This window comes from Natrix helvetica (genome assembly GCF_964273705.1).
Source record: "Natrix helvetica genome assembly, chromosome: 3".
Classification (NCBI taxonomy): domain Eukaryota; kingdom Metazoa; phylum Chordata; class Lepidosauria; order Squamata; family Natricidae; genus Natrix; species Natrix helvetica.
This window is the reverse complement of record NC_138549.1, coordinates 33,419,721-33,439,331: the sequence shown is the minus strand read 5'-3', so window position 1 is coordinate 33,439,331 and position 19,611 is coordinate 33,419,721. Positions and strand designations below refer to the sequence as shown.

Here is a 19,611-nt window from a genome sequence, read left to right as displayed (position 1 = left end):
GAGAGACAGATAGGACGAAGAGCGCACTTCAAGAATCTCCGGATTTGATCCAGCCCAGGAATTCGGCAGAAATTCCGGCAGCCATCTCAGATCACCGCAGCGCGGCAAATTCAAACTGAGAAAATGGCGATGCATGCTCCCCCCGCTCCTTTCGACCCAGCAACCGACGAATGGGAAGCCTTCATGATTCGCTTCGAGTGTTTCCTCGAAGCAAATGAGTACACGGGGATCACCGATGCAAGAAAGAAAAATATCTTCCTCGGCTACTGCGGAAAGGAAGTCTTCAATACGGCCAGAGACCTCACCGCGCCTACTCCAATACAAGCAGTACCGTGGGCGACGCTGAAACAAGCCTTGGAAACACATTACGCGCCAAAACCGTCCCGCCATGTCAGCCGCAAAGAATTCAACACGAGGACTCAAATGGCGGGAGAATCCATTAACCAATTTGTTGCAGCTCTACGAAGAATAGCAGCCCACTGTGAATACAGGGATTTGGAAGAGCATATCTTAGAGCAATTCATCTGTGGGGTAAGAGACATTTCGTTGCAAAAGAAACTGTTAGCCAACCCGAATCTAACCCTACAGTCAGCATTGAACAAAGCAAGAGCGTCGGAATCAGCGGAGAAATCAGCAGTGACCATACAAAGAAGGGTCAACGAAACCCAGCCGGCACCGAGACAAACCAGAGTCCACTACGAAGACGCAAGCCCCGACTACGTGGATCCCGAGTTCGAGGACAGTCACCTAATGCAGAGCAGTCACTGGAGGCCTGGGGGGAAACCCGGATCCCGCTTGCCGCCCTGCGCAAGCTGCGGAGGGAATCACCCCAGGTCTACTTGCAGGTTCAGGAACGTTGTTTGTTCGCACTGCAACAAACTTGGGCACATCGCACGAGTGTGCCGGAGCGGAGTCCCTGCCTCACGGCAGCCACCCATGTACCGCCAACAGAAGCCCAACCCAGGGGCTTGGCGAAATCAAAAAGGGCGCCCAGAGAGAAATCCACAAGTGTTTACCCAGAGAGAAACTCCCCAAAGAGCTGAACGAGCGTATTCCCAGAGAGATTACTCACAAGAAAGTGAGCGAGCGTATCCCCAGAGAGAATTCACACAGAGAGCCGAAAGAGCGTTCTACCAAGACGCTCAACGAGAGTATTTTCAGGATATAGACGATGAGATAGAGTTGACCCAGAGAGAGGAGTTGCGAACGTATCTCACCACGATACATCAGGTCCGCCCTAAGCGGCCCAAAAGGCTGAAAGTCACAGTCCTCTTGGAGGGCTCACCCTGCGAGCTGGAGGTTGACACAGGATCAACCCTGACGATCATTTCATGGGCATCCATGAAACAGGCCATTCCCGGCCTCAGAAAGAGCCAACTGCGCGCTCCTGACGTCCTGCTACGAGACTACCAGGGGAACCAAGTCCCCATCGTGGGCCAAGGCACATTCCACATCCAGTTTAAGGACATCGAAGCCCAGCTGCCCGTGACCATCTCCAGCGCGCCATTGCAGAACCTCCTGGGGCTTGATTGGTTTGAAGCCCTGGGATTAGAAGTCACCGGAATCAACGCCGTGAGAAACAGCAGCGCTGAAAAGATCTTTAAGGAGTTCGAGGATGTGTTCAGCTCCGGTCTTGGTAAGTATGTGGGCAAACCAATATCGTTCAATTTAGATCCAAATGTGGCGCCAATCCGACTTAAACCGAGACGAGTGCCTTTTGCACTCCGCCCAAAAATAGATAAGGAGATAGATAAGTTAGTGGAACAAGGAATCCTTGAGCCGGTAGATCACGCGCGTTGGGAGACACCTATCGTGACCCCAGTTAAGTCAGACGGATCAGTCCGCTTGTGCGCAGACTATAAATGCACAATTAATGTCGCGCTACAACAGAGCGCATATCCGGTGCCCGTAGTACAGCACCTATTGCACTCATTGGGGCCAGGAAAGGTTTTCGCTAAGTTAGATATGGCACAAGCTTACCAGCAACTGCCAGTAGATAGCGCCACAGCGGAGGCCCAGACTATAGTGACGCACAGAGGAGCGTTTAAATGCAACCGGCTACAATTCGGCGTAAGTATTGCTCCAGGATTGTTCCAGAGCGTCATGGAACGACTGTTGCAAGGGATACCGGGAGTCGTCCCATATTTTGACGATATCTTGGTGTCCGCTGCAAACGAGGAGCAACTAAACAAAAGAGTCAGATCTGTTTTGGCCAGAATCAGAGAGAAGGGCCTCCGCCTTAAAAAAGAAAAATGCCAAATTAACGTGCCTAGTGTAGAATTCCTGGGTTATAGAATTGATGGTCAGGGAATTCACCCCACTGAAAAGAAAATTAAGGCAATCCAGGACGCCCCCACACCACGAAATCAAACCGAGTTGCAGGCCTTCCTCGGACTACTTAATTTCTACAGCGTTTTTCTGAGACAGAAGGCGACCGTTGCTGAGCCACTACACCGTCTACTCCAGAGGAACGCACCATGGAGATGGGGACGAGCCGAAGCTGCAGCATTCGCCGGGGTAAAGCGCCTGCTCACCACTGACTCACTACTTGTGCAATACAGTCAAACCCTCCCGCTGGTATTGACCTGCGACGCATCGCCTTTCGGGGTTGGAGCAGTCCTCAGCCACAGGATGCCCGACGGGAAAGAAGCACCCATTGCTTTCTACTCCAGAACTCTTTCATCGGCCGAAAGGAACTACAGCCAAATGGACAGAGAAGCATTGGCTGCCGTTGCAGGTGTGAAACGTTTCCATGAATACCTCTACGGCCGCGATTTTGAACTCATTACTGATCACAAACCGCTGTTAGGACTTTTGGCGGGAAATCGCCCCACTCCGGTCTCCCTTTCTCCACGTATGACCAGGTGGACTGTTTTCCTGGCTGCGTACTCTTACAAGTTAATTCATCGACCGGGCTCCACTCTAGGGCACGCAGATGCGCTCAGCCGTTGCCCATTACCAGACATTTTGCCAGACCCCACTCCAGAAGTACCGGTATTGCTCATTGACTGTTTGGATTCGGGACCGGTTTCTTCTTACGATGTCGCAAGGTTCTCCTCGAAGGACAATTTAATAAAACAAGTGCAAACTTGGGTATGGAGGGGGTGGCCGAAGGGAAATGTGGGCCCGGAATTCAAAATGTTTTGGTCTAAACGGGACGAACTCTCCGTGTTACAGGGATGTTTGTTGTGGGGGGATCGAGTTGTTATTCCTTTTGCTCTACGAAAAAAGGTATTGAATGCTTTACATATGGGTCATCCGGGGATCGTGAGAATGAAAGCGTTAGCGAGAAGTTATGTGTGGTGGCCCAATATGGACAAAGAAATAGAGGAGTGGGTGGCCACTTGCGACCCATGCCAGGAGTCGAGACCAGCACCCCCGGAAGCGCCCGCCACAGAATGGGAGAAACCCAAGGCACCCTGGTCACGCATTCATATTGATTTTGCAGGACCATTCCAGGGTCAAACCTTCCTCATAGTTGTAGATGCTTATTCTAAATGGTTAGATGTAGTCCTAATGACATCAACCACGGCAGAGGCAGTTATAAAGGTTCTTAGGCGGCTTTTCGCCACCCATGGTCTACCAGATCTGTTAGTATCGGACAACGGGCCCCAATTCACGGCCATGCAGTTCGAAACATTTTTAGCAGGGTTGGGAATCAGACACGCCCTCATCGCGCCATTCCATCCAGCGTCCAATGGTCAGGCAGAAAGAATGGTGCGGTTCGCGAAAGAGGCCCTCGCCAGGATGGGCCCGGGGGATTGGCAAACACGCATTGACCATTACCTCCTCATTCAACACATTACCCCGAGCGCAACGACGGGTAGAAGCCCCGCTGAACTACTAATGGGTCGCCGCCTACGGTCTCACCTGGACAGGCTCCACCCGAATTATTCTACCTCGGCTCCCCCAGACTCTACAAGTAAGGTCAGATCTTTTAGAGAAGGAGACACTGTTTATGCTCAAAATTACACAGGGGGGACATTGTGGATACCGGCGAGGGTCATTGGCATCATGGGCCCTCGATCGTATTTGTTAGAGCTTGAAGATGGGCGGAATTGGAGAAGGCACATCGATCAGCTTCGAGGTCGCCTAGCACAATCCAACTTACGGGATGAGGGCGAAAGTTTCCTGTCCACAGAAAGACAACCGCAGGGAAACTTCATCCCAGGAAACGACGACACCGGCGAGCTAAGCGGGGGACAGGACATCACGCACGCAGCTGAGCAACCCCCCGTCATCACAGCCGCTGAGCAACCCCCCGTCATCGCAGCCGAACAAGATACCAGGGAAAAGAGCATCGAAAACGCAAGACCTCCAGAAACAGAAAAAGCACCCGATCCTGCAACCACTTCAAACCAACAGGAAACCAGTCCTGCAAGTACTTCAACGCAACCTGAACTCCGACGTTCCTCCCGAGCAAGACAAACACCCACCTACCTAAAGGACTATGTCACCTACCGCAACGTCCCATCTAGGAGGGGAGGGGTGTTAGATATTAGCATATATCGAGATAAGTCTTCCCTCAGGTCCGCTCCTACAGCGGGAAACAGGTATTCATCTGATTGGTCAATGGGCGTGCCTCATCCCTATAAAAGGGGAACCCTCCGACCACAGGTTAAGCTGGATCACTACTACTACTAATAAAATGAGCTGTTGAGTTACTTCGTGTCCGCAGTCTGTCTCTCGTTGCCCAGATCTAACAGAAACCTTTTAACTACTCGGATCTCGGTTGCGGTTGGAAAGCCGATTGTATAAGGGTGCATGTTTGGATGGAAATCTCAGTTTGAGTCTCATTTTAAAAAAAATTAAGTACTTTACTATCAGATTTGGAGTACCTGCGGGGTGATCATAAATCATTTTCAGCCAGCACCGTTGTGTAACCAGAGAATAAAGCCGCCTGGGCCGATCCTCATTGCCTGGGGGCTGATCCCTTTTCTTCAAAACGTAAAATCCTGCTGGGCTGGTTATGAATTTCGCCGCCCCCTCCCGAAATGCACAGCATAATGCAAAGGTAATGGGGTACCCCTGAAACGCATTTTAGATAGGGCTGTTGCTAAAACAGTGTTTTTCAAACTTGCAATTCTAAGATGTGTGGCCTTCAACACACAGAGTTGGGAGGGACCCTGGAGGTCTTCTAGTCCAACTTCTTGTCAAGCAGGAGATTCAATACCATTCTGGACAAATGCTGTCCGGAGCACCGCCAGGTCGTAAGTCGATGACTTAGCACCCACAACTTCTGGAGGCAAGCCGTTCTGGTTAATTGTTCTCACTACCTGGAAATTTCTCCATAGTACTTGATGGAATCTCTCAACGAGTTTCCACCCTTTATTTCTTGTCCTGCCCTTAGGTGCTTTGGAGAATAGGTCTACCGCCTCTTCTCTGTGGCAGCCCTTGATTATTGGAAGACTCTTATGTCACCCCTTAGCCTAGTTTCCAACCCCGATTCATTTTAAAACTTAAGCGAGTATTTTATTTACTTATTTTATTTAGTTTGTCAAGCATGTAAAAGATAACGAGTATAACTTTATAGTATAAAGTATGAACGTATGGAAGTATAGCATAAGTATGAGCACAGTAAGTTGCTACGAATAAATGGAGACAGTAGGACAGGGACGGTAGGCACGCCGGTGCGCTTATGCACGCCCCTTACAGACCTCTTAGGAATGGGGTGAGATCAGCAGTAGACAGTCTTAGGTTAAAATTATGGGGGGGTTGAGGATGTAACAATAGTCAGTTGGTGCATTCCAGGCATTGGGTTATTATTCACATTGAAAGTTCAAGTTTCATTTATTGGATCAAACAGAGAAAGTAGAAAATTGAAGAATTCTGCATTTTCCCTGGGATTTGCCTCAACGGCGGCTACGCTGAAACTCCCCTTTTCGTTCCTTCGTTCGTTCTTTGACAACGGGAGCCCGGAAACGGGCACCTTTCGCTCTACCTTTTCGTACCTCCGCGGCGCTTCCTCTAACCGTCGCTTCGCCTTGCGTCACCGGAAGGAACCTTTCGAAAGAATGCTCAGGCGGCCAATCAGGATCGCGTTTGGAAAGATGGCGGCTTTCGGGGACCGCGGCTTCTCCGCGAAGGATGGAAGCGGCGACGGGGCGCGGGTGGACTCGGACCTCCTGTTGCACCCGGAGCTTCTCTCCCAGGAATTCTTACTCTTGACGCTGGAGCAGGTAGCGAGGAGGGGAAGGCGGGGCGGCGAGGAAGCACGGGCTGGACTCGGGGTTCCTGGCACCTACCTTCCAGGGTTTCTGCCGGGCATATTTGGTTTTGCCACCGCCCTGGGAGAAGGAGGCTTGGCCTTCTTTCCCGCTTTAACACTCCTGCGACGATCCTGCCCAGTCTGCAGACTGGCATTCTTCCCTTGCTGTTGGTAGCCACTCAGGCAATAGAAGAAGTTCGCTCTCTTAAGTGTGGTGATCACACGTCCTTTATAAAGGGCATTCCTTTATTTCAGAATTATTTTAATTGTTATAAGAATTGAGTAATTCAACTTTCTTGATTTTCCTTTGTAAAGCCACGTTATAATCATAGTAAAGGTAAAGGTTCCCCTCGTGCATATGTGCTAGTCGTTCCCAACTCTAGGGGTCAGTGTTCATCTCCATTTCAAAGCCAAAGAGCCAGCGCTGTCCGAAGATGTCTCCGGGGTCATATGGCCGGCATGAGTAAATGCCGAAGGTGCATGGAACGCTGTTACCTTCCCACCAAAGGTGGTTCCTATTTTTCTACTTGCGTTTTCGAACTGCTAGGTTGTTAGAAGCTGGGACAAGCAATGTAAGCTCACTCCCTTACGCGGCACTAGGGATTCGAAGCGCCAAACTGCCAACCTTTCTGATCAACAAGCTCAGCATCTTAGCCACTTAGCTCTTGTTATAATCATATACGCTTTTAAAAAAAAATGTTTATCCAGTAGTCTCTTTATCTTGCCCACTCCCACTGCTTCCAGTTGATCTCCATCTTCTGCCTCCTGCTGCTGCTTGCAAGGTGGCATGAACCTTTACCCGGTGGACTAGGGAGCCAGGGTTGGTGGAACACAAGGGGACAGCGGAGCCTAGGCAGAGGGTGTGAGAAAAGGCGAGCCAGGCAGGTAAAGTGCACCTTGTCAGCAGTGAGAGGAAGTAGAAGATGGAAAAGCTGGGAGCAGTGGAGGTGCAGGGCAGTTAGTGTGGTGGAATGGCAGACGTAGAGGAGTACAGGGCCACAAGTATGGCGGAGAGCGGTGTTCCTGGATGGTGGATGGAGAAGATAGGCAGGTGGGGAGGGAGGAAGCAAAGGTGAGAAGAGCAGGGGAAAGAGAACAGGGACTATTGGAACTGCCATTGTTAAGCAGTATGATCACGGGGTGTTTTGTTTAATAACAGCATTGCTTAGCAAAGGAAATGATGGCCCCAAATTAAGGCCATTAAGCAAGGACTACCTGTATCTTCTCTGTTATCAACATGATACCCAATCTTGCAAGTCTATAACATTTATCATGACATATAAGAGATGTCTTTTGGGGTCCCCCCCCCCCCACATTAAGCAGCAGCATTGAGGATAAGGAAATGTGTAGCTTCTCTTGCTTCATTTTTGTTCCGTCTAGTAAAATTTACCACCTTTCTCCTAGAAGAGTCATGTGTATGGGTGGAATAATCAGAAATTTTATATTAGGGAGACCTTACGTCATATTCGATAACCAGCTAGTATTATAGGCTCCTCCTGTTTTTGTAGGTCTGGAGTAAAATGTACCTTCTGTGTGACAAAAGAAACCCTGAACTGTAAAAGCATGCCAGCAAAACTGTGGTGATTTTCTAACTCTTGTATTGTACAAAGTATATTGCTACACATAGAATTGCTTTCAAGCACATTATGAACTGTAATACCGTGTTTCCCCGAAAATACAACATGTCCCAAAACTAAAGCCTTGCCACATTTTTCAGGTGGGCAAAAATATAAGCTCCCGCCCTGAAAATAAGCCCCCTGGACAACCCCCTCCTCCCGCAAGGCAGAGCACTGCTCACCAACCTAGCAGTATCCTGAAGGCACCAAGCTGCAGGAGCAGGGGAGGGAGCGGGCGGAAGAAAGGCACTCACGTTGCTTGGCACCTTCGGGATACCGCTAGGTTGGGGAGTGGCGTTCTGCCTGGCTGGAGGGGGGAGTTGCCGGGCGGCTGCTCCCTTACGAGTGGGCTCCCGAAGAGCTGGGCACAGCCTCAGGGGCGAAGCAGCCATGAGGTGACCATGCTCATAAGCAGCCACCTGGCAAACCCCCTCTCCAGGAGTGTGTTGTATGGTTATGGGCAGGCTGCCGGAAGACTTTGTCCGGCAGCCTTCCCATAACCATAGAAAGCACTCCTAGAGCGGCCGCTGCTGGAAGAATCGGAAGCTGAGTTCCGGAGTTTAGAAGCCGAAGAAGTAGTTTTGCTCAGAGCTCGGCGGCGGCTGCAAGGACAGCTGGACCAGGGCATGGTGAGGCTGGGAAGCATGAGAGCTGGGGGCGGAGCAGGCGCTCGCGCAACCCCCCTCTCCAGCCGGGCAGAGCTTCATGCACTGACCTAGGGGGTATCCCGAATGTGCCAAGCCGTGGGAGCTGGGGGGCAGGCAGAGTGCCACATGGCTTGGCGCCTTAGGGATATTCCCTAGGTCAGTGAATGGTGCTCTGCCCGGCTGGAGAGGGGGTTTGCTGGGTGGCTGCTCGTGAGCATGGTCACCTCATGGCTGCTTCGCTCCTGAGGTTGTGCCCGGCTCTTTGGGAGCCCGGTCGTAAGGGAGCAGCCACCCGGCAACCCCAAAACAATACGCCCCCCCCCTCTAATAAGCCTAAGGCCGTATTTCGTGGGTCAAAAAAATATAGGACCCTGTTGTATTTTTGGGGAAACACGGTAATCGTAACATGATTTCTATTGTTTTTCATTAGAAGAATATCCCAGTAGAAGATGAGGTGAAAATCAGTAAAGACTGCCTTACTGACTTGTATATTCAACATGTCATACCATTGCCTCAGCGTGATTTGCCCAAAACCAGATGGGGGAAACAAATAGAAAAACAAAGAGGTCAGCAAGTGTTGAAACCTAGCACCCAAAGGTAAGTTTGCTTTGTTTACAGTACTTGGATTCTCTTCAAAATCTTTCAAACGTCTGTGACATAACAGGAAACCAACTTATCTTGAATTAGACAATATTGTTTCCTGCATTTTAATTTGTTGTTATTAGATTTTTGTCCTGCTTTCTTTCTATGTAACTCAGGACAGTGACATTCTTCATATTCCTGCCTCCTATTTTCCCCACAATAAGAACCCTGAGAGGTGGATTCAGCTGTGAGGGAGTCACTGCCCCAAAGTCACCAGGTGGTTTTCACTCCTAAAAGAGGCCTAGAACTCACAATCTCCTGCTTTCTAGGGCAGCATATTAAATCACTGTACCAAATTTATTATTTGCATCCTCCCAAATTGGCTTTCAAGTATAAGAAAACAATTGTAAATTAAAGTACAGTAGTAATTGATAACTAACAGCCCATTTCTGCACTTCTCATCAAAGGGCAGAAAAGGTCATTACCCTCTAGGTTGGATATGGGGCTTCGAGGATTGCATTGAAAGAACCCAGGCGGCTTTTCTTAGAAAACTTCTAGGTCTTCCCCCTTGCGTTGGTTTTGCCCCAATGTATCTGCAACTGGGCATTCGATCGGTGGAATGTATGGCCTGGATTAACACCTTTAAATGGTGGTTTCGGGTGCTTTTTCTGGCAGTTCCTGGCAGTTCCCTCTCCCGGGCGTTTGCGGACTCTCATATTTCTCGCTGGGAGAAAGAGCTGCTGAAGAAACTACATCTGCTAGGTTTTACGGATGATGCCATGGGAAACTACGGCCCAGTTTAGGATAGTCCAACGGCTTGTGGACATTGATTTACAATATCTACAAGGAAGAGCCAACAAAACGTGCTCCCCCCTGACTTTTAACCAACTTAATAATTATGGATTGAGGATGGCTTCCTATTTTTATACCCTAACCATTCCCAAGTATAGAAGAGCTTTTTCCCTAGCTCGCTTTAATGTCTTGCCCTCAGCACTTTTGGATGGTCGTTTTAAGAGGCTCCCGATTAACGAGCGGCTATGCCCTTGTGGCAGAGCCGAGGTTGAAACTGTGGAGCACATCCTTCTATTTTGTTCCATGTATAACGCAGACAGATCCAAGTTACTGTCTTTTCTTGAAATCATCCCTTCTAGACCTAATGGCTGTAATTTCTTTGTCTATTGCCTTGGAGATGGCTCCTCATACATCACCTCTCAGGTTTCCAAATTTTTCTTAAGAGCTGTAACCATTAGAGGAGAACGCTGTAACTTTCCTTAGTTAACCTTCTGATGACTGATTGCTATGATGCTATGATCAATTCTCTTATGTCTCTTTATAGTACTTGTGTTTTGGTCTGTGACCGTAAATAAATGTATATGTATTACCCTCTAAGTCAGGGGTGTCCAAACTTGGGAACTTTAAGACTTGTGGACTTCAACTCCCAGAATTCCACAAGTCTTAAAGTTCCCAAGTTTGGACACCCCTGCTCTAGGTCAAGAGGGAAGAATGAGTCCAGTTGAGCAGGCCTCAGTGGGGGGAGGAATTTCATTTGATTCTTGAGCTGGTGGTAATGCATCTGTACAGCTCTCAGCTAAGCAAGACTCTTTGATTGTAGCTCCCTGTCACTTCAGACTCTCAGCTTTATCTGAGAAAAAGTCAGCCGATTGAAGAAGGGAAACCTTGATTATTTTGACCTGCTCTTTGTCAGATAAATTTTGTTGTCTGTATTGGCAGTTTAAAGTTACACATTATTATGAAAAGAAATTGGACGTCAACAGTCATAAATTAGCTGAGATCAAGACAGGGTTAGCATTGAACTGCTTTCATTTATCTGCATATAATATATTTCATGCATAACCCAAGTACCTAATTTCATCCAGGGGATTAAGTCAAAAAGAGGTATGCAAAATATATTTATACTTCATTAAGCAGCCTGTTGCTCCAGTTGTAGCATCTTGTCTGAAATTGATGACACCAGTGCAAATCATAATTAAAAATTACCACCAACTAAAAGTAGAATCTTGACAAATGTCTAAGCAAAAACATTAAAAGTGGACAATGCTGAGGCAAAGGATTTAACTGGGCTCTGGAATCTTAATCCAAGATTATTGTCCATCTTTGAATTAATCTTTGGAGAACATACATACAGACTTGGACTATTTTAGTTTGGTTTGTCCAGTTTTTCAGTACGTTTTGAAATGATTAGTGTGTTCTTTATTCTTAGACTGGATTAGTTGTGAAATAAATGCACATCTGGCGGTACAAAAGCATTTGCCATTTGTGTGAGATTAATTCTTCATCAGTTTGAACAGCATGCGATTTTGTAAGGAATGTAAAATAAAAACTTAAGCCCTTTTGTAGCCTTCATACCACGAAGGTGTGATAGATACAGATTAACAGAGTTGGAAGGGACCTTGTAGGTCATCTAGTCCAACCCCCCCAACCCAAGCAGGAGACCCTACACCATTTCAGACCAGTGGCAGTCCAGTCTCTTCGTGAATTTAAGTATGATTTAAGTATGCCTATGGGGGAAAGTTATATTGGAATTGACTGGACTCTCTTTCAAATAGTTATTAAAATGAGATATTATTTGAAATACTGTAATAATTTTTGTTTCATATATGATTAATTTTATGTCACTTTTCCTTATTCAGCATTATGGCAATGGAAAGCCTAAGAAAAAGGCCTCTCATTGTGTTTGATGGTAGCTCAACAAGTACAAGTATTAAAGTGAGGAAGACTGAGAATGGAGCCGCTGATGGTTTAAAATTCCTTTCATCTGGAAGTACCAATATCACTTGTAAAAGACTGCCTGTTCCTTCAAATTCCACATTGTGCATATCTGCTTCCACTTTCTCATTGGATGTTAAGAGGGAATCTAGGAATAATGAGGGTAAAAAGAACAATATTGTAATTAATATGTCACCTGGTCAAAAGCCGTTAGCTTTAGAGCCTCTTACAGGAACTACTGTTGTGAAATATAAGAGAGCTGCTCCAAAAGAAGAATTGGATTCATCAGTAAGTATATCGATTATTTTATGAGGTCATTCTTGAATGATGTCCCAGTAAATGTCTCGGTAGTTTGCAGCTGCCATTTTTAACAACAGAATTCAAACTTGCACCAGCCTTTGCCTATCTTAATTTCGTTCAAGAAGCCAGTAGACTTTTGTTCATTATTACCATGTTGTTGTTGTGTTATCTTGATAAGAGTTTTATTATTGTTAAAAATAACTCTCAGTTGGCACAAAACAAGTAATATGCTTTGCCCTAAAAGTGCTTTACAAAAATCTGTATGAGGTGTAAAGGTAATTATTTTAGAAATGGCACAAGTTTCATTTGGTTTCGGGTTTTTTTTGTGTGTATTCTGAAAATGTTTTCTAAGACAAAAAGGTTTTTTTTGGACATTGATACATACTGAGATATCTACTGAATATATAATAATCTGTATTCTCCCTTCCCATGTTCCAAATTCTGATTCTCTGGGATCTTAAAATATGTTAGATGTCAGGTGCAAGCAACCAGACCCACTTGTGGATAGGCCTAAGATAGTTTATTATTGGTCACCTATGCAGATATAAACCTAAGGGTTTGACCTCAGAAGTTTACTTTCTGGAACAGATTTTAAACTGGAATGTCTCTTTACTCCCACTAGATGGGTCCCCTCCCTTTCAGCTGGTAGTTCTACCACATTGGCTTAAGGACATTTACAGAGAGAGACTGCCTCCTGTGCTGCCTCAAGTTACGAACTATGTGGGATGGAGCACAGAGGTTTATAGAGGAGGTTGTATAGAGGAGAATGAAAAGCCTGTTGAGGAAAGGAGACATTGGTGTGCCAAGAGATCCCATTTCACGTCTTAAGTGGGACCTCTTGTTCTAGAGCACGGGTGTCAAACTCTTATCACGTCACATGACATATCATGACTTTTTTGCTTTTGCTGAGCAAGGCTGCGTGTGACACATCTGACGCGTGGGCCGCCAATTTGACAAGCCTGTTCTAGAGAGACTGTAGCCTGTGCCCCTAACTTGCCATCCACACTTGTTATTGCATCACTGGGCATTGTGGAAGATACAGATGAGTGCAGGAAGTAAGAGACAATAAATAGTAATGATAAACATCCTTCAATTAAGTTGGGATACATACTAATATTTCCTTCCTTCGTCCAGACAAGAGCCTAATATGTTATGGAAAATTGAAGTCCTTTTTAAAGATTCCAAAACACCTTCATTTTAACCACTAGATGGAAACCGAAATCAAGTTCTGGATGCTTTAACGTGACTCCTTAAATAATCTAATTCTTTTCTCCCTCCAGAAGCCTCCTGAAGCAAAAAAGAAGATCCAGCATGTAACATGGCCATGAACCCCACGAGAGTTAGAAATGCAAATGAGTCTTCATTTCAGGACAGAAGAATTGTACTAACCAGAGATGCAGATTGCAGTGGTAGTTGCTTAGAACTTCACGGTATAAAGAAAGCACCACATGTTCACCATCAACCTGAGAATATTTATCTTGCACTTTGAATTTACTCCCCATTTTAGAAGTTAATTTTGGTAGAACAAAATTGTTTTACCAGCCTTTCTTCTCCATTTTTAACTGTAGTCTACACATCAAGTCTTTGCATGATTTGATATAGAAAGTTTCTAACTATTCTGTTCAGTTGTACAATAGTATATTTTTTAAACACATACCATATATTTAAATAGTATGGAAGACTGTTTCCCTAGTCTGCTGATTTTACTAAGATATTTGCACATAATAGTTCTGTTGAAAGGCCTGGAAAAAACAATTTCTCATTTTTAGGTGCCAATATTATTTTTTTGAGAAACTATTTGGGTCCTTTCCAGTTTTCTTTATGTGAAATCCTGAACTCTGTACACTGGTTTTGCTTCAAATTGAAGTTTTTGCTAAAATGGAAGATCAAATGGATTTCTCTTGTCTTTAGAGATACATAGTCAGAAGCCCCCACCCTCAAGATTGTGTGTTGGGGGAAAAAACTGTGTGAAGCAGAACTGCATTTTTATACAGTATGTGATCGGTGTTTTATACTAGCATTTTTAAGGAAAGCTTATTTAACTACAATTAAATAATGCCTGACAAAATTGAGAAGGAAAGTAATGCTTGCTCTATTTATTTATGCAGCTAGAAAAGAGATGAACTAAGTGGAAGTTTGCAGGGATGAAAGTTTTGTCTGTGAATAAATTGTTTGAAACTTATTGTATTTTTTTCTTATACGAGGTAAAAAATTATCCCGGGGTTTAAAAATATTAGAATCACATTTGTATGCACAATGTAGTTGTACATCATTAATGAAATTGCATTAGTTAAAGGCTCCGAAGAAGCTGGAAGCATCTTAGTGAAACAGATAATTTAGTTTCAAAACTTTGAAACGTTAGCAGCTTCTTCACAATGAACACAAAGCAGAAGTAAAATGAGATATAATTGTTGTAAAAATTGCTCGTTTGGGAGTAGAAAAAAACCAATTACCACACTGAGTACATTTAAGTTGTGTTGATATCAGTAAGGTAGATAAAAGACATCACTTCTGAACATTTATAAGATTTAGCCCACAGTCCTATATGCTACTGCTTCATAGTAAATTTCATTTAACTTATGTTTAACTATTGACTCTGATTGCATTAAGTGACATAATTTCCATTGCCTCCATTGTGCCCTAAAACATCACAGAGCACTTCAGAATATAAAGAATGGTGTATCGAAGTGTAGTTGAATTCAAACATTTGTACAAGTTTTCTACTTGAGTAATGTATACAATTTAATTTTGTGTTTTTGTATTTGAATTGCCGTCCTTTTATTAACTCATCTAAATTAAATTAATTTAAGTGTGATCTCTTGTATAGATCATCTTTATGCTATAATTTTATCTTACTTGTTAGGCTGATTCAACTGAGGTTTTTTTGTATAATAGAATTAAACATCTATGCCAGCATTGGTGGATTAAGGTACACCTAACAGGACTGTTGCAACACTGGAAACATTTAAATAGTCTTTAGAACTGGCATACAGTAGCTTTACTTCGTGCTCTAAATAACTATATTGATTTTTTTTTAATTTAGCAATTTTGATCATAGCTTGATTTTATTTTCCTTTGAAATGCATCTTTGGTCAGTACATGTATAAGGGTTTGTAATTCATTTTTTTAAAAAATCTAAGTGTGTTCTCCATTTTTAGGAATTGCAATATATATTCCAAACTAGCGGCTGTAGATTGTAGATTCAAGTAAAAAAATAATTATGCTTACAAAGACCATAAAAGATAACTTCCTATACGGTCACCAAATGTTAGTATTAACAATAAAATAACACAATAATTGTGTTCCTGTCATGGAGGTGATAGAAAGACATAGATTTTAGATTCCAAAAGTTTTGTTCACATGTCACTTTCAGTGAATGACTGTCTGGTGAAGCAGCCTTAAAGATATCCCAAGGAAAGGGCAAGAGCTGATACAAAGATTTGAGTAATTAATATTTTCACATGTTTTTAAACCTGCAAATAATTTCAAAGAAAGTGACTGATCATTTTTGAGAAGCTTTTAGCATAGAATTGAGATGGTAAGCCAAGTGGGATTGTTCAGTAAACAGTCCTTAAAAACAACATGAACTAATTTTTGTCATCTTAATTGAAGCCCAAACGTATTCTTGGTAACACCTGCTATGAAATAAATGTACTGTATAGCAGTCTCTATCCTGAAACTCAGCTATCAAGGGTCATGTTGCAACAATAGATCATGGTTTTCTCAGAAATGTGATTTCATGTAGCCACCACACTGAATTTGGGCATCCTCGTGAGATCAAAAGATGAAAGCATAGAAACAAAATCTATCCATTATCCGCTCTGTTTTAAGAGTGATAGTGAAAATGTTGCTCTGGTGGGTTTTCTTTTTTATAAAGATGCTTGGGAGTTTTTTCTGTATTGTTCTTATTGTACTGTTTGTTCTTAGTCAATGACCAGAATCTTGGAACAGTGTGGGTCAGAGATATGCTATAATCCATCTATCTCCAATTGCCTTGAATTATGGCCATGTCCGCAGCTGCCAATCATAATTGTGTGGGCTTAGTGCAGCTCTCAAGGGAAAGTAAATTTTCCCTTCCTGAGCTGGGAAAGAGATTTAACCTGTGCAATAACTTGGCATTCAGAGAGATGAAGCCTAATACTCCCGTTCAGCTGTATTTTTAATGCACTTACCAAGGAATCCCATTTATTTATTGATGAGTATTTCTCAGTAAAACATTAACTGAGTAGATTTGTAAAGAGATTACACAGTGAATCACTTGTAGACGAACAGCTGTTGTGATCAAAGTCTACACAAATAAGGAAATGCAGCAAATATGCATTATCACAACTACAACAGCACAAGAAATGGAATGGAATGTAAATCTGCATTATGGTCTATTTCAGGAAATTGGGACAATTTGTTACCTCCATATGAAGTAATTAACCATGTCCCATATTTTATGAGACAATTTGTAAAGGTGAAACCAATATAAAATGCTTTGATTTTATATTGGTTTCTGAAAATTGGTTTCTTTTACAAATCAACAGTTCCTCTTTTTGTGTAGATTCATATTTTTAAAGAGGAGGAGTCTACTCAAGCTTTATCTTAATGATTAACATTTATTAAAATGTCCGAATTCATAAAAATACAACACTTTGCTAGAAATACATTTATTACTTTGCAATCTCTAAGGTGCAATGAAATTTCAAAAATCTGTTAGGAATAAAAACTATTTTGTGTAATAATCTTGCAACATCCTGAAATAATGTGTTGTATATTTGCATCCACCAAACTTGGGCATTTATTTGGAAACCAGTTCATGTGTTTGGAAATGGGAACAGCTCCGAATGCTGATGAAGAAAATCACTTTCTTTAATCAATCTTTTTAAGGTATGGCATAAATATAGTATTACTGATATGTACCTAAATTAACCTATGTTATTATCATCTATACATTTGTGAACTGGAAGTTTAAATATTGATTCTTCCTCCACCAACACACTTAATCAGTGGCAATTGTAATTCTTCAGAAAATCTTAATTTTATCTGACAAAGAACATTATAGTGATATTATCTAACTCAAATTTTGTATTGGTGGTTTTGCATTTAGGAATGAGAAGTATGCTTGATAACTGATATTTTAAAAAATTACCTTTTCTCTGTTATATCTACTCCGATACGTTTCTACAGTCTAAAAAGAGAAAAAACTCAAGATAGAATGCCTACACAAGTTCTCCGTTAGCCAGGCTCCATCATCCAGACCAAACCTTTTTATTCCCAATCTCTCATTTGAGCTCAGTAAGACCTCTGCACAATTTGAAACCCTGTTTAATTGCTCTGTAACATCTGGAATATATTCTAGTGATCTTTTTACTTGCTTTTAAGTGAATGTGAGTAAAAAAGTCTCTTTCAAATGAGTTCAATTCCTTGGTGACTGAATGGAGATGATTTTTTTCTTCTCAATGCCAAAGTGGCTTGCCACCGCCTTCCTTCAAGAATTTTTTTTAATTCTCAGTCAAATATATAGCCTTAGAATTTTGGGTAGTTTCCTATCCAAATATTAAATCTAAACTTGCTTAGCTTTTCAAGATCAGTTGATGTTGGCTAGATTCTACCACCTAATTGTTCAAACTTGAGTAGATGCTCTCAAATCTGCTCTATAAAGGGAGGCTGAGGTTTGAAGGATGAGCTCTAATCTACAATAAAACTGCAGGTGTGACCAGCAATCATGGTTCTGTTTCCTTTGTATAAGTATATTGTCTTGAGGCCTAGCACCCAAAAAGAGCTCGTGTTAACTATTGCTGAGGGGGGAAAATTTTACTTTCTGCACTTTTGATCAAAACTCATGCACATCATTATGTATGCTAGAAAACATGTATCGCAAATACAACTTTTTCCAAAAACGCTTTTCATCTTTTTAAATGTCTTTCCCACATTCAGGACACAGGATGTCATCTCTTTCTGTGAGGAAACCACGGCCCACCAACGATAGGGAACATTTCTTGCAGTTGAAACAATCATTGTGCCATTGCCTTTCCTCAAAAGAAATATACTTGGTGCCACCAAGCCCTGAAAAAAGATGTCATGAGAAAAAAAAAAGTGAGGCTCATCAGTGTGAAGAACTGGATCTTGGGTTATGAAGCAACCTTTTTTGACCTAACATCCCCCAGATATGTTGACCATGACTTCCAAGGAGGAAATAGCAGACTGAAGATAACTCCAAAGAGCAAAGCCAATGACCGCATTGGAATGAATAGCCAAGTAAGTAGACTGGATATTCAATAATTCTCTAGATGAGGGAGGACTTGAGATTGTCCATAGTTGCTCTAGACCAGGGGTATCAAACAAGGCCCCCGGGCTGGATCTGGCCCATGATGTGGTCGAATCTGGAAAATGTATGGGGCTGACCTGCTTAGCTTCAGCCCAGTCTATCCAATGTGAACAGAAAACATCGGGCCAGCATGGCTTTGACCCGGTCTACCCAATGCGAAGAGGAAACATGGCAGCAGTTTGGGGAGTGGTGTCAAGTTGGCCATGCCCACCCAGTCAGCTACACCCAGTGAGTAGCATCAAACTGTCCATGCCCACTCAGTTGGCCACACACACCCAGATTCCCCCTTCTCCAAGGTCAACCTCAGCCCTGATGCGGCCCTCAATGAAATTGAGTTTGACACCCCTGCTCTAGAGTCTAAGACAGTTCTTTATCATGAGAAGAATGCATGACAGCAACCTGCACCAGATTTAGAGCTATGGGAGACAAAGGAATAGACAGCTTACTCAAACTCTGGTTGGCATCTTTTAGTTTGCATCCTTCCATATTACATTTTTAAATTTTAAAAATTACTTGTTAATTGCTCTCCAGCTATTAGGAACATTTGGGATCAACGTGTTTCCGTCAATCCTTTTGGAATTAATTACAAAAAAAAAAAAACCTTTATGGGAAAATACCTATGTTTCGCTTAAAAAAAACGATTTAAAAAATTGGACACCTGAGGGAACTAGAAGCAATTAAAGTTTACAATCAAAAGCAAAAGGATACAAACTCAATTTGCAATTCTAGCATGAAGCAAAATATTTTAACGTTGGGCATACCAACTAAAGGATATTTTTGAACGATGGACCCAGAAGTTAATTTTTATACTGTCTGCCTTTATAGAAAGATTGTGTCTAAAAGATAAAGGCAATAGCAAAGTACCTACCACTTATTGGGTTAGTGCATCCTGCACACTTCTTGGCATAGAGGCTACAAAAGCAGTTCAGACAATAGGCAAACTCATCTCGGGAAGTGAAACGTTGTCCAGAGAGCTGTTTTTTGCATCCAGTACACACAAAACACTCTTTGTGCCATGGCTGCTCTCGGTAAGTAATTCCTCCAGTAGTTATTGGCTGTTTATTTAAAATAGGAATCGGGGGAAAGAAAGAAAGGGAAGAATTCATTTTTTTATTTACTATGTGTCATTCGTGTTCTTTAACTTTAAATAAAATGTAAATGATTTAGAAAGAAAGAGCAAAGTAATCTTGAGCAGTAGCTCCTAATATTTTAAGTTAA

The 19,611-nt window shown here is 43.1% G+C and overlaps 2 protein-coding genes across 6 annotated transcripts in view; one reads left to right on the top strand and one right to left on the bottom strand.

The window, feature by feature from the left end:
* Window positions 1-4,979: 4,979 nt before the first annotated feature.
* On the top strand, window positions 4,980-16,599 carry LOC309389356 (ashwin). The gene is made up of 5 exons (XM_081947622.1): window positions 4,980-5,014; window positions 5,807-6,179; window positions 8,902-9,068; window positions 11,705-12,068; window positions 13,361-16,599. The coding sequence occupies exons 1-5, from the start codon at window positions 4,995-4,997 to the stop codon at window positions 13,406-13,408; spliced, it is 972 nt and encodes a 323-aa protein (XP_081803748.1). The 5' UTR covers window positions 4,980-4,994; the 3' UTR covers window positions 13,409-16,599.
* A 117-nt stretch (window positions 16,600-16,716) lies between these two features.
* FHL2 (four and a half LIM domains 2) overlaps window positions 16,717-19,611 on the bottom strand; it is a 34,972-nt gene continuing 32,077 nt past the window's right edge. For all 5 annotated transcript variants that reach the window (XM_081947623.1, XM_081947625.1, XM_081947624.1 and 2 more), the window contains 2 exons: window positions 19,262-19,448; window positions 16,717-18,131 (listed from right to left, as the gene is read on the bottom strand). In XM_081947623.1, the coding sequence (XP_081803749.1) occupies window positions 17,980-18,131; window positions 19,262-19,448 (339 nt within the window). In that variant the 3' untranslated portion in view covers window positions 16,717-17,979. The remainder of the gene's footprint in view (window positions 18,132-19,261; window positions 19,449-19,611) is intronic.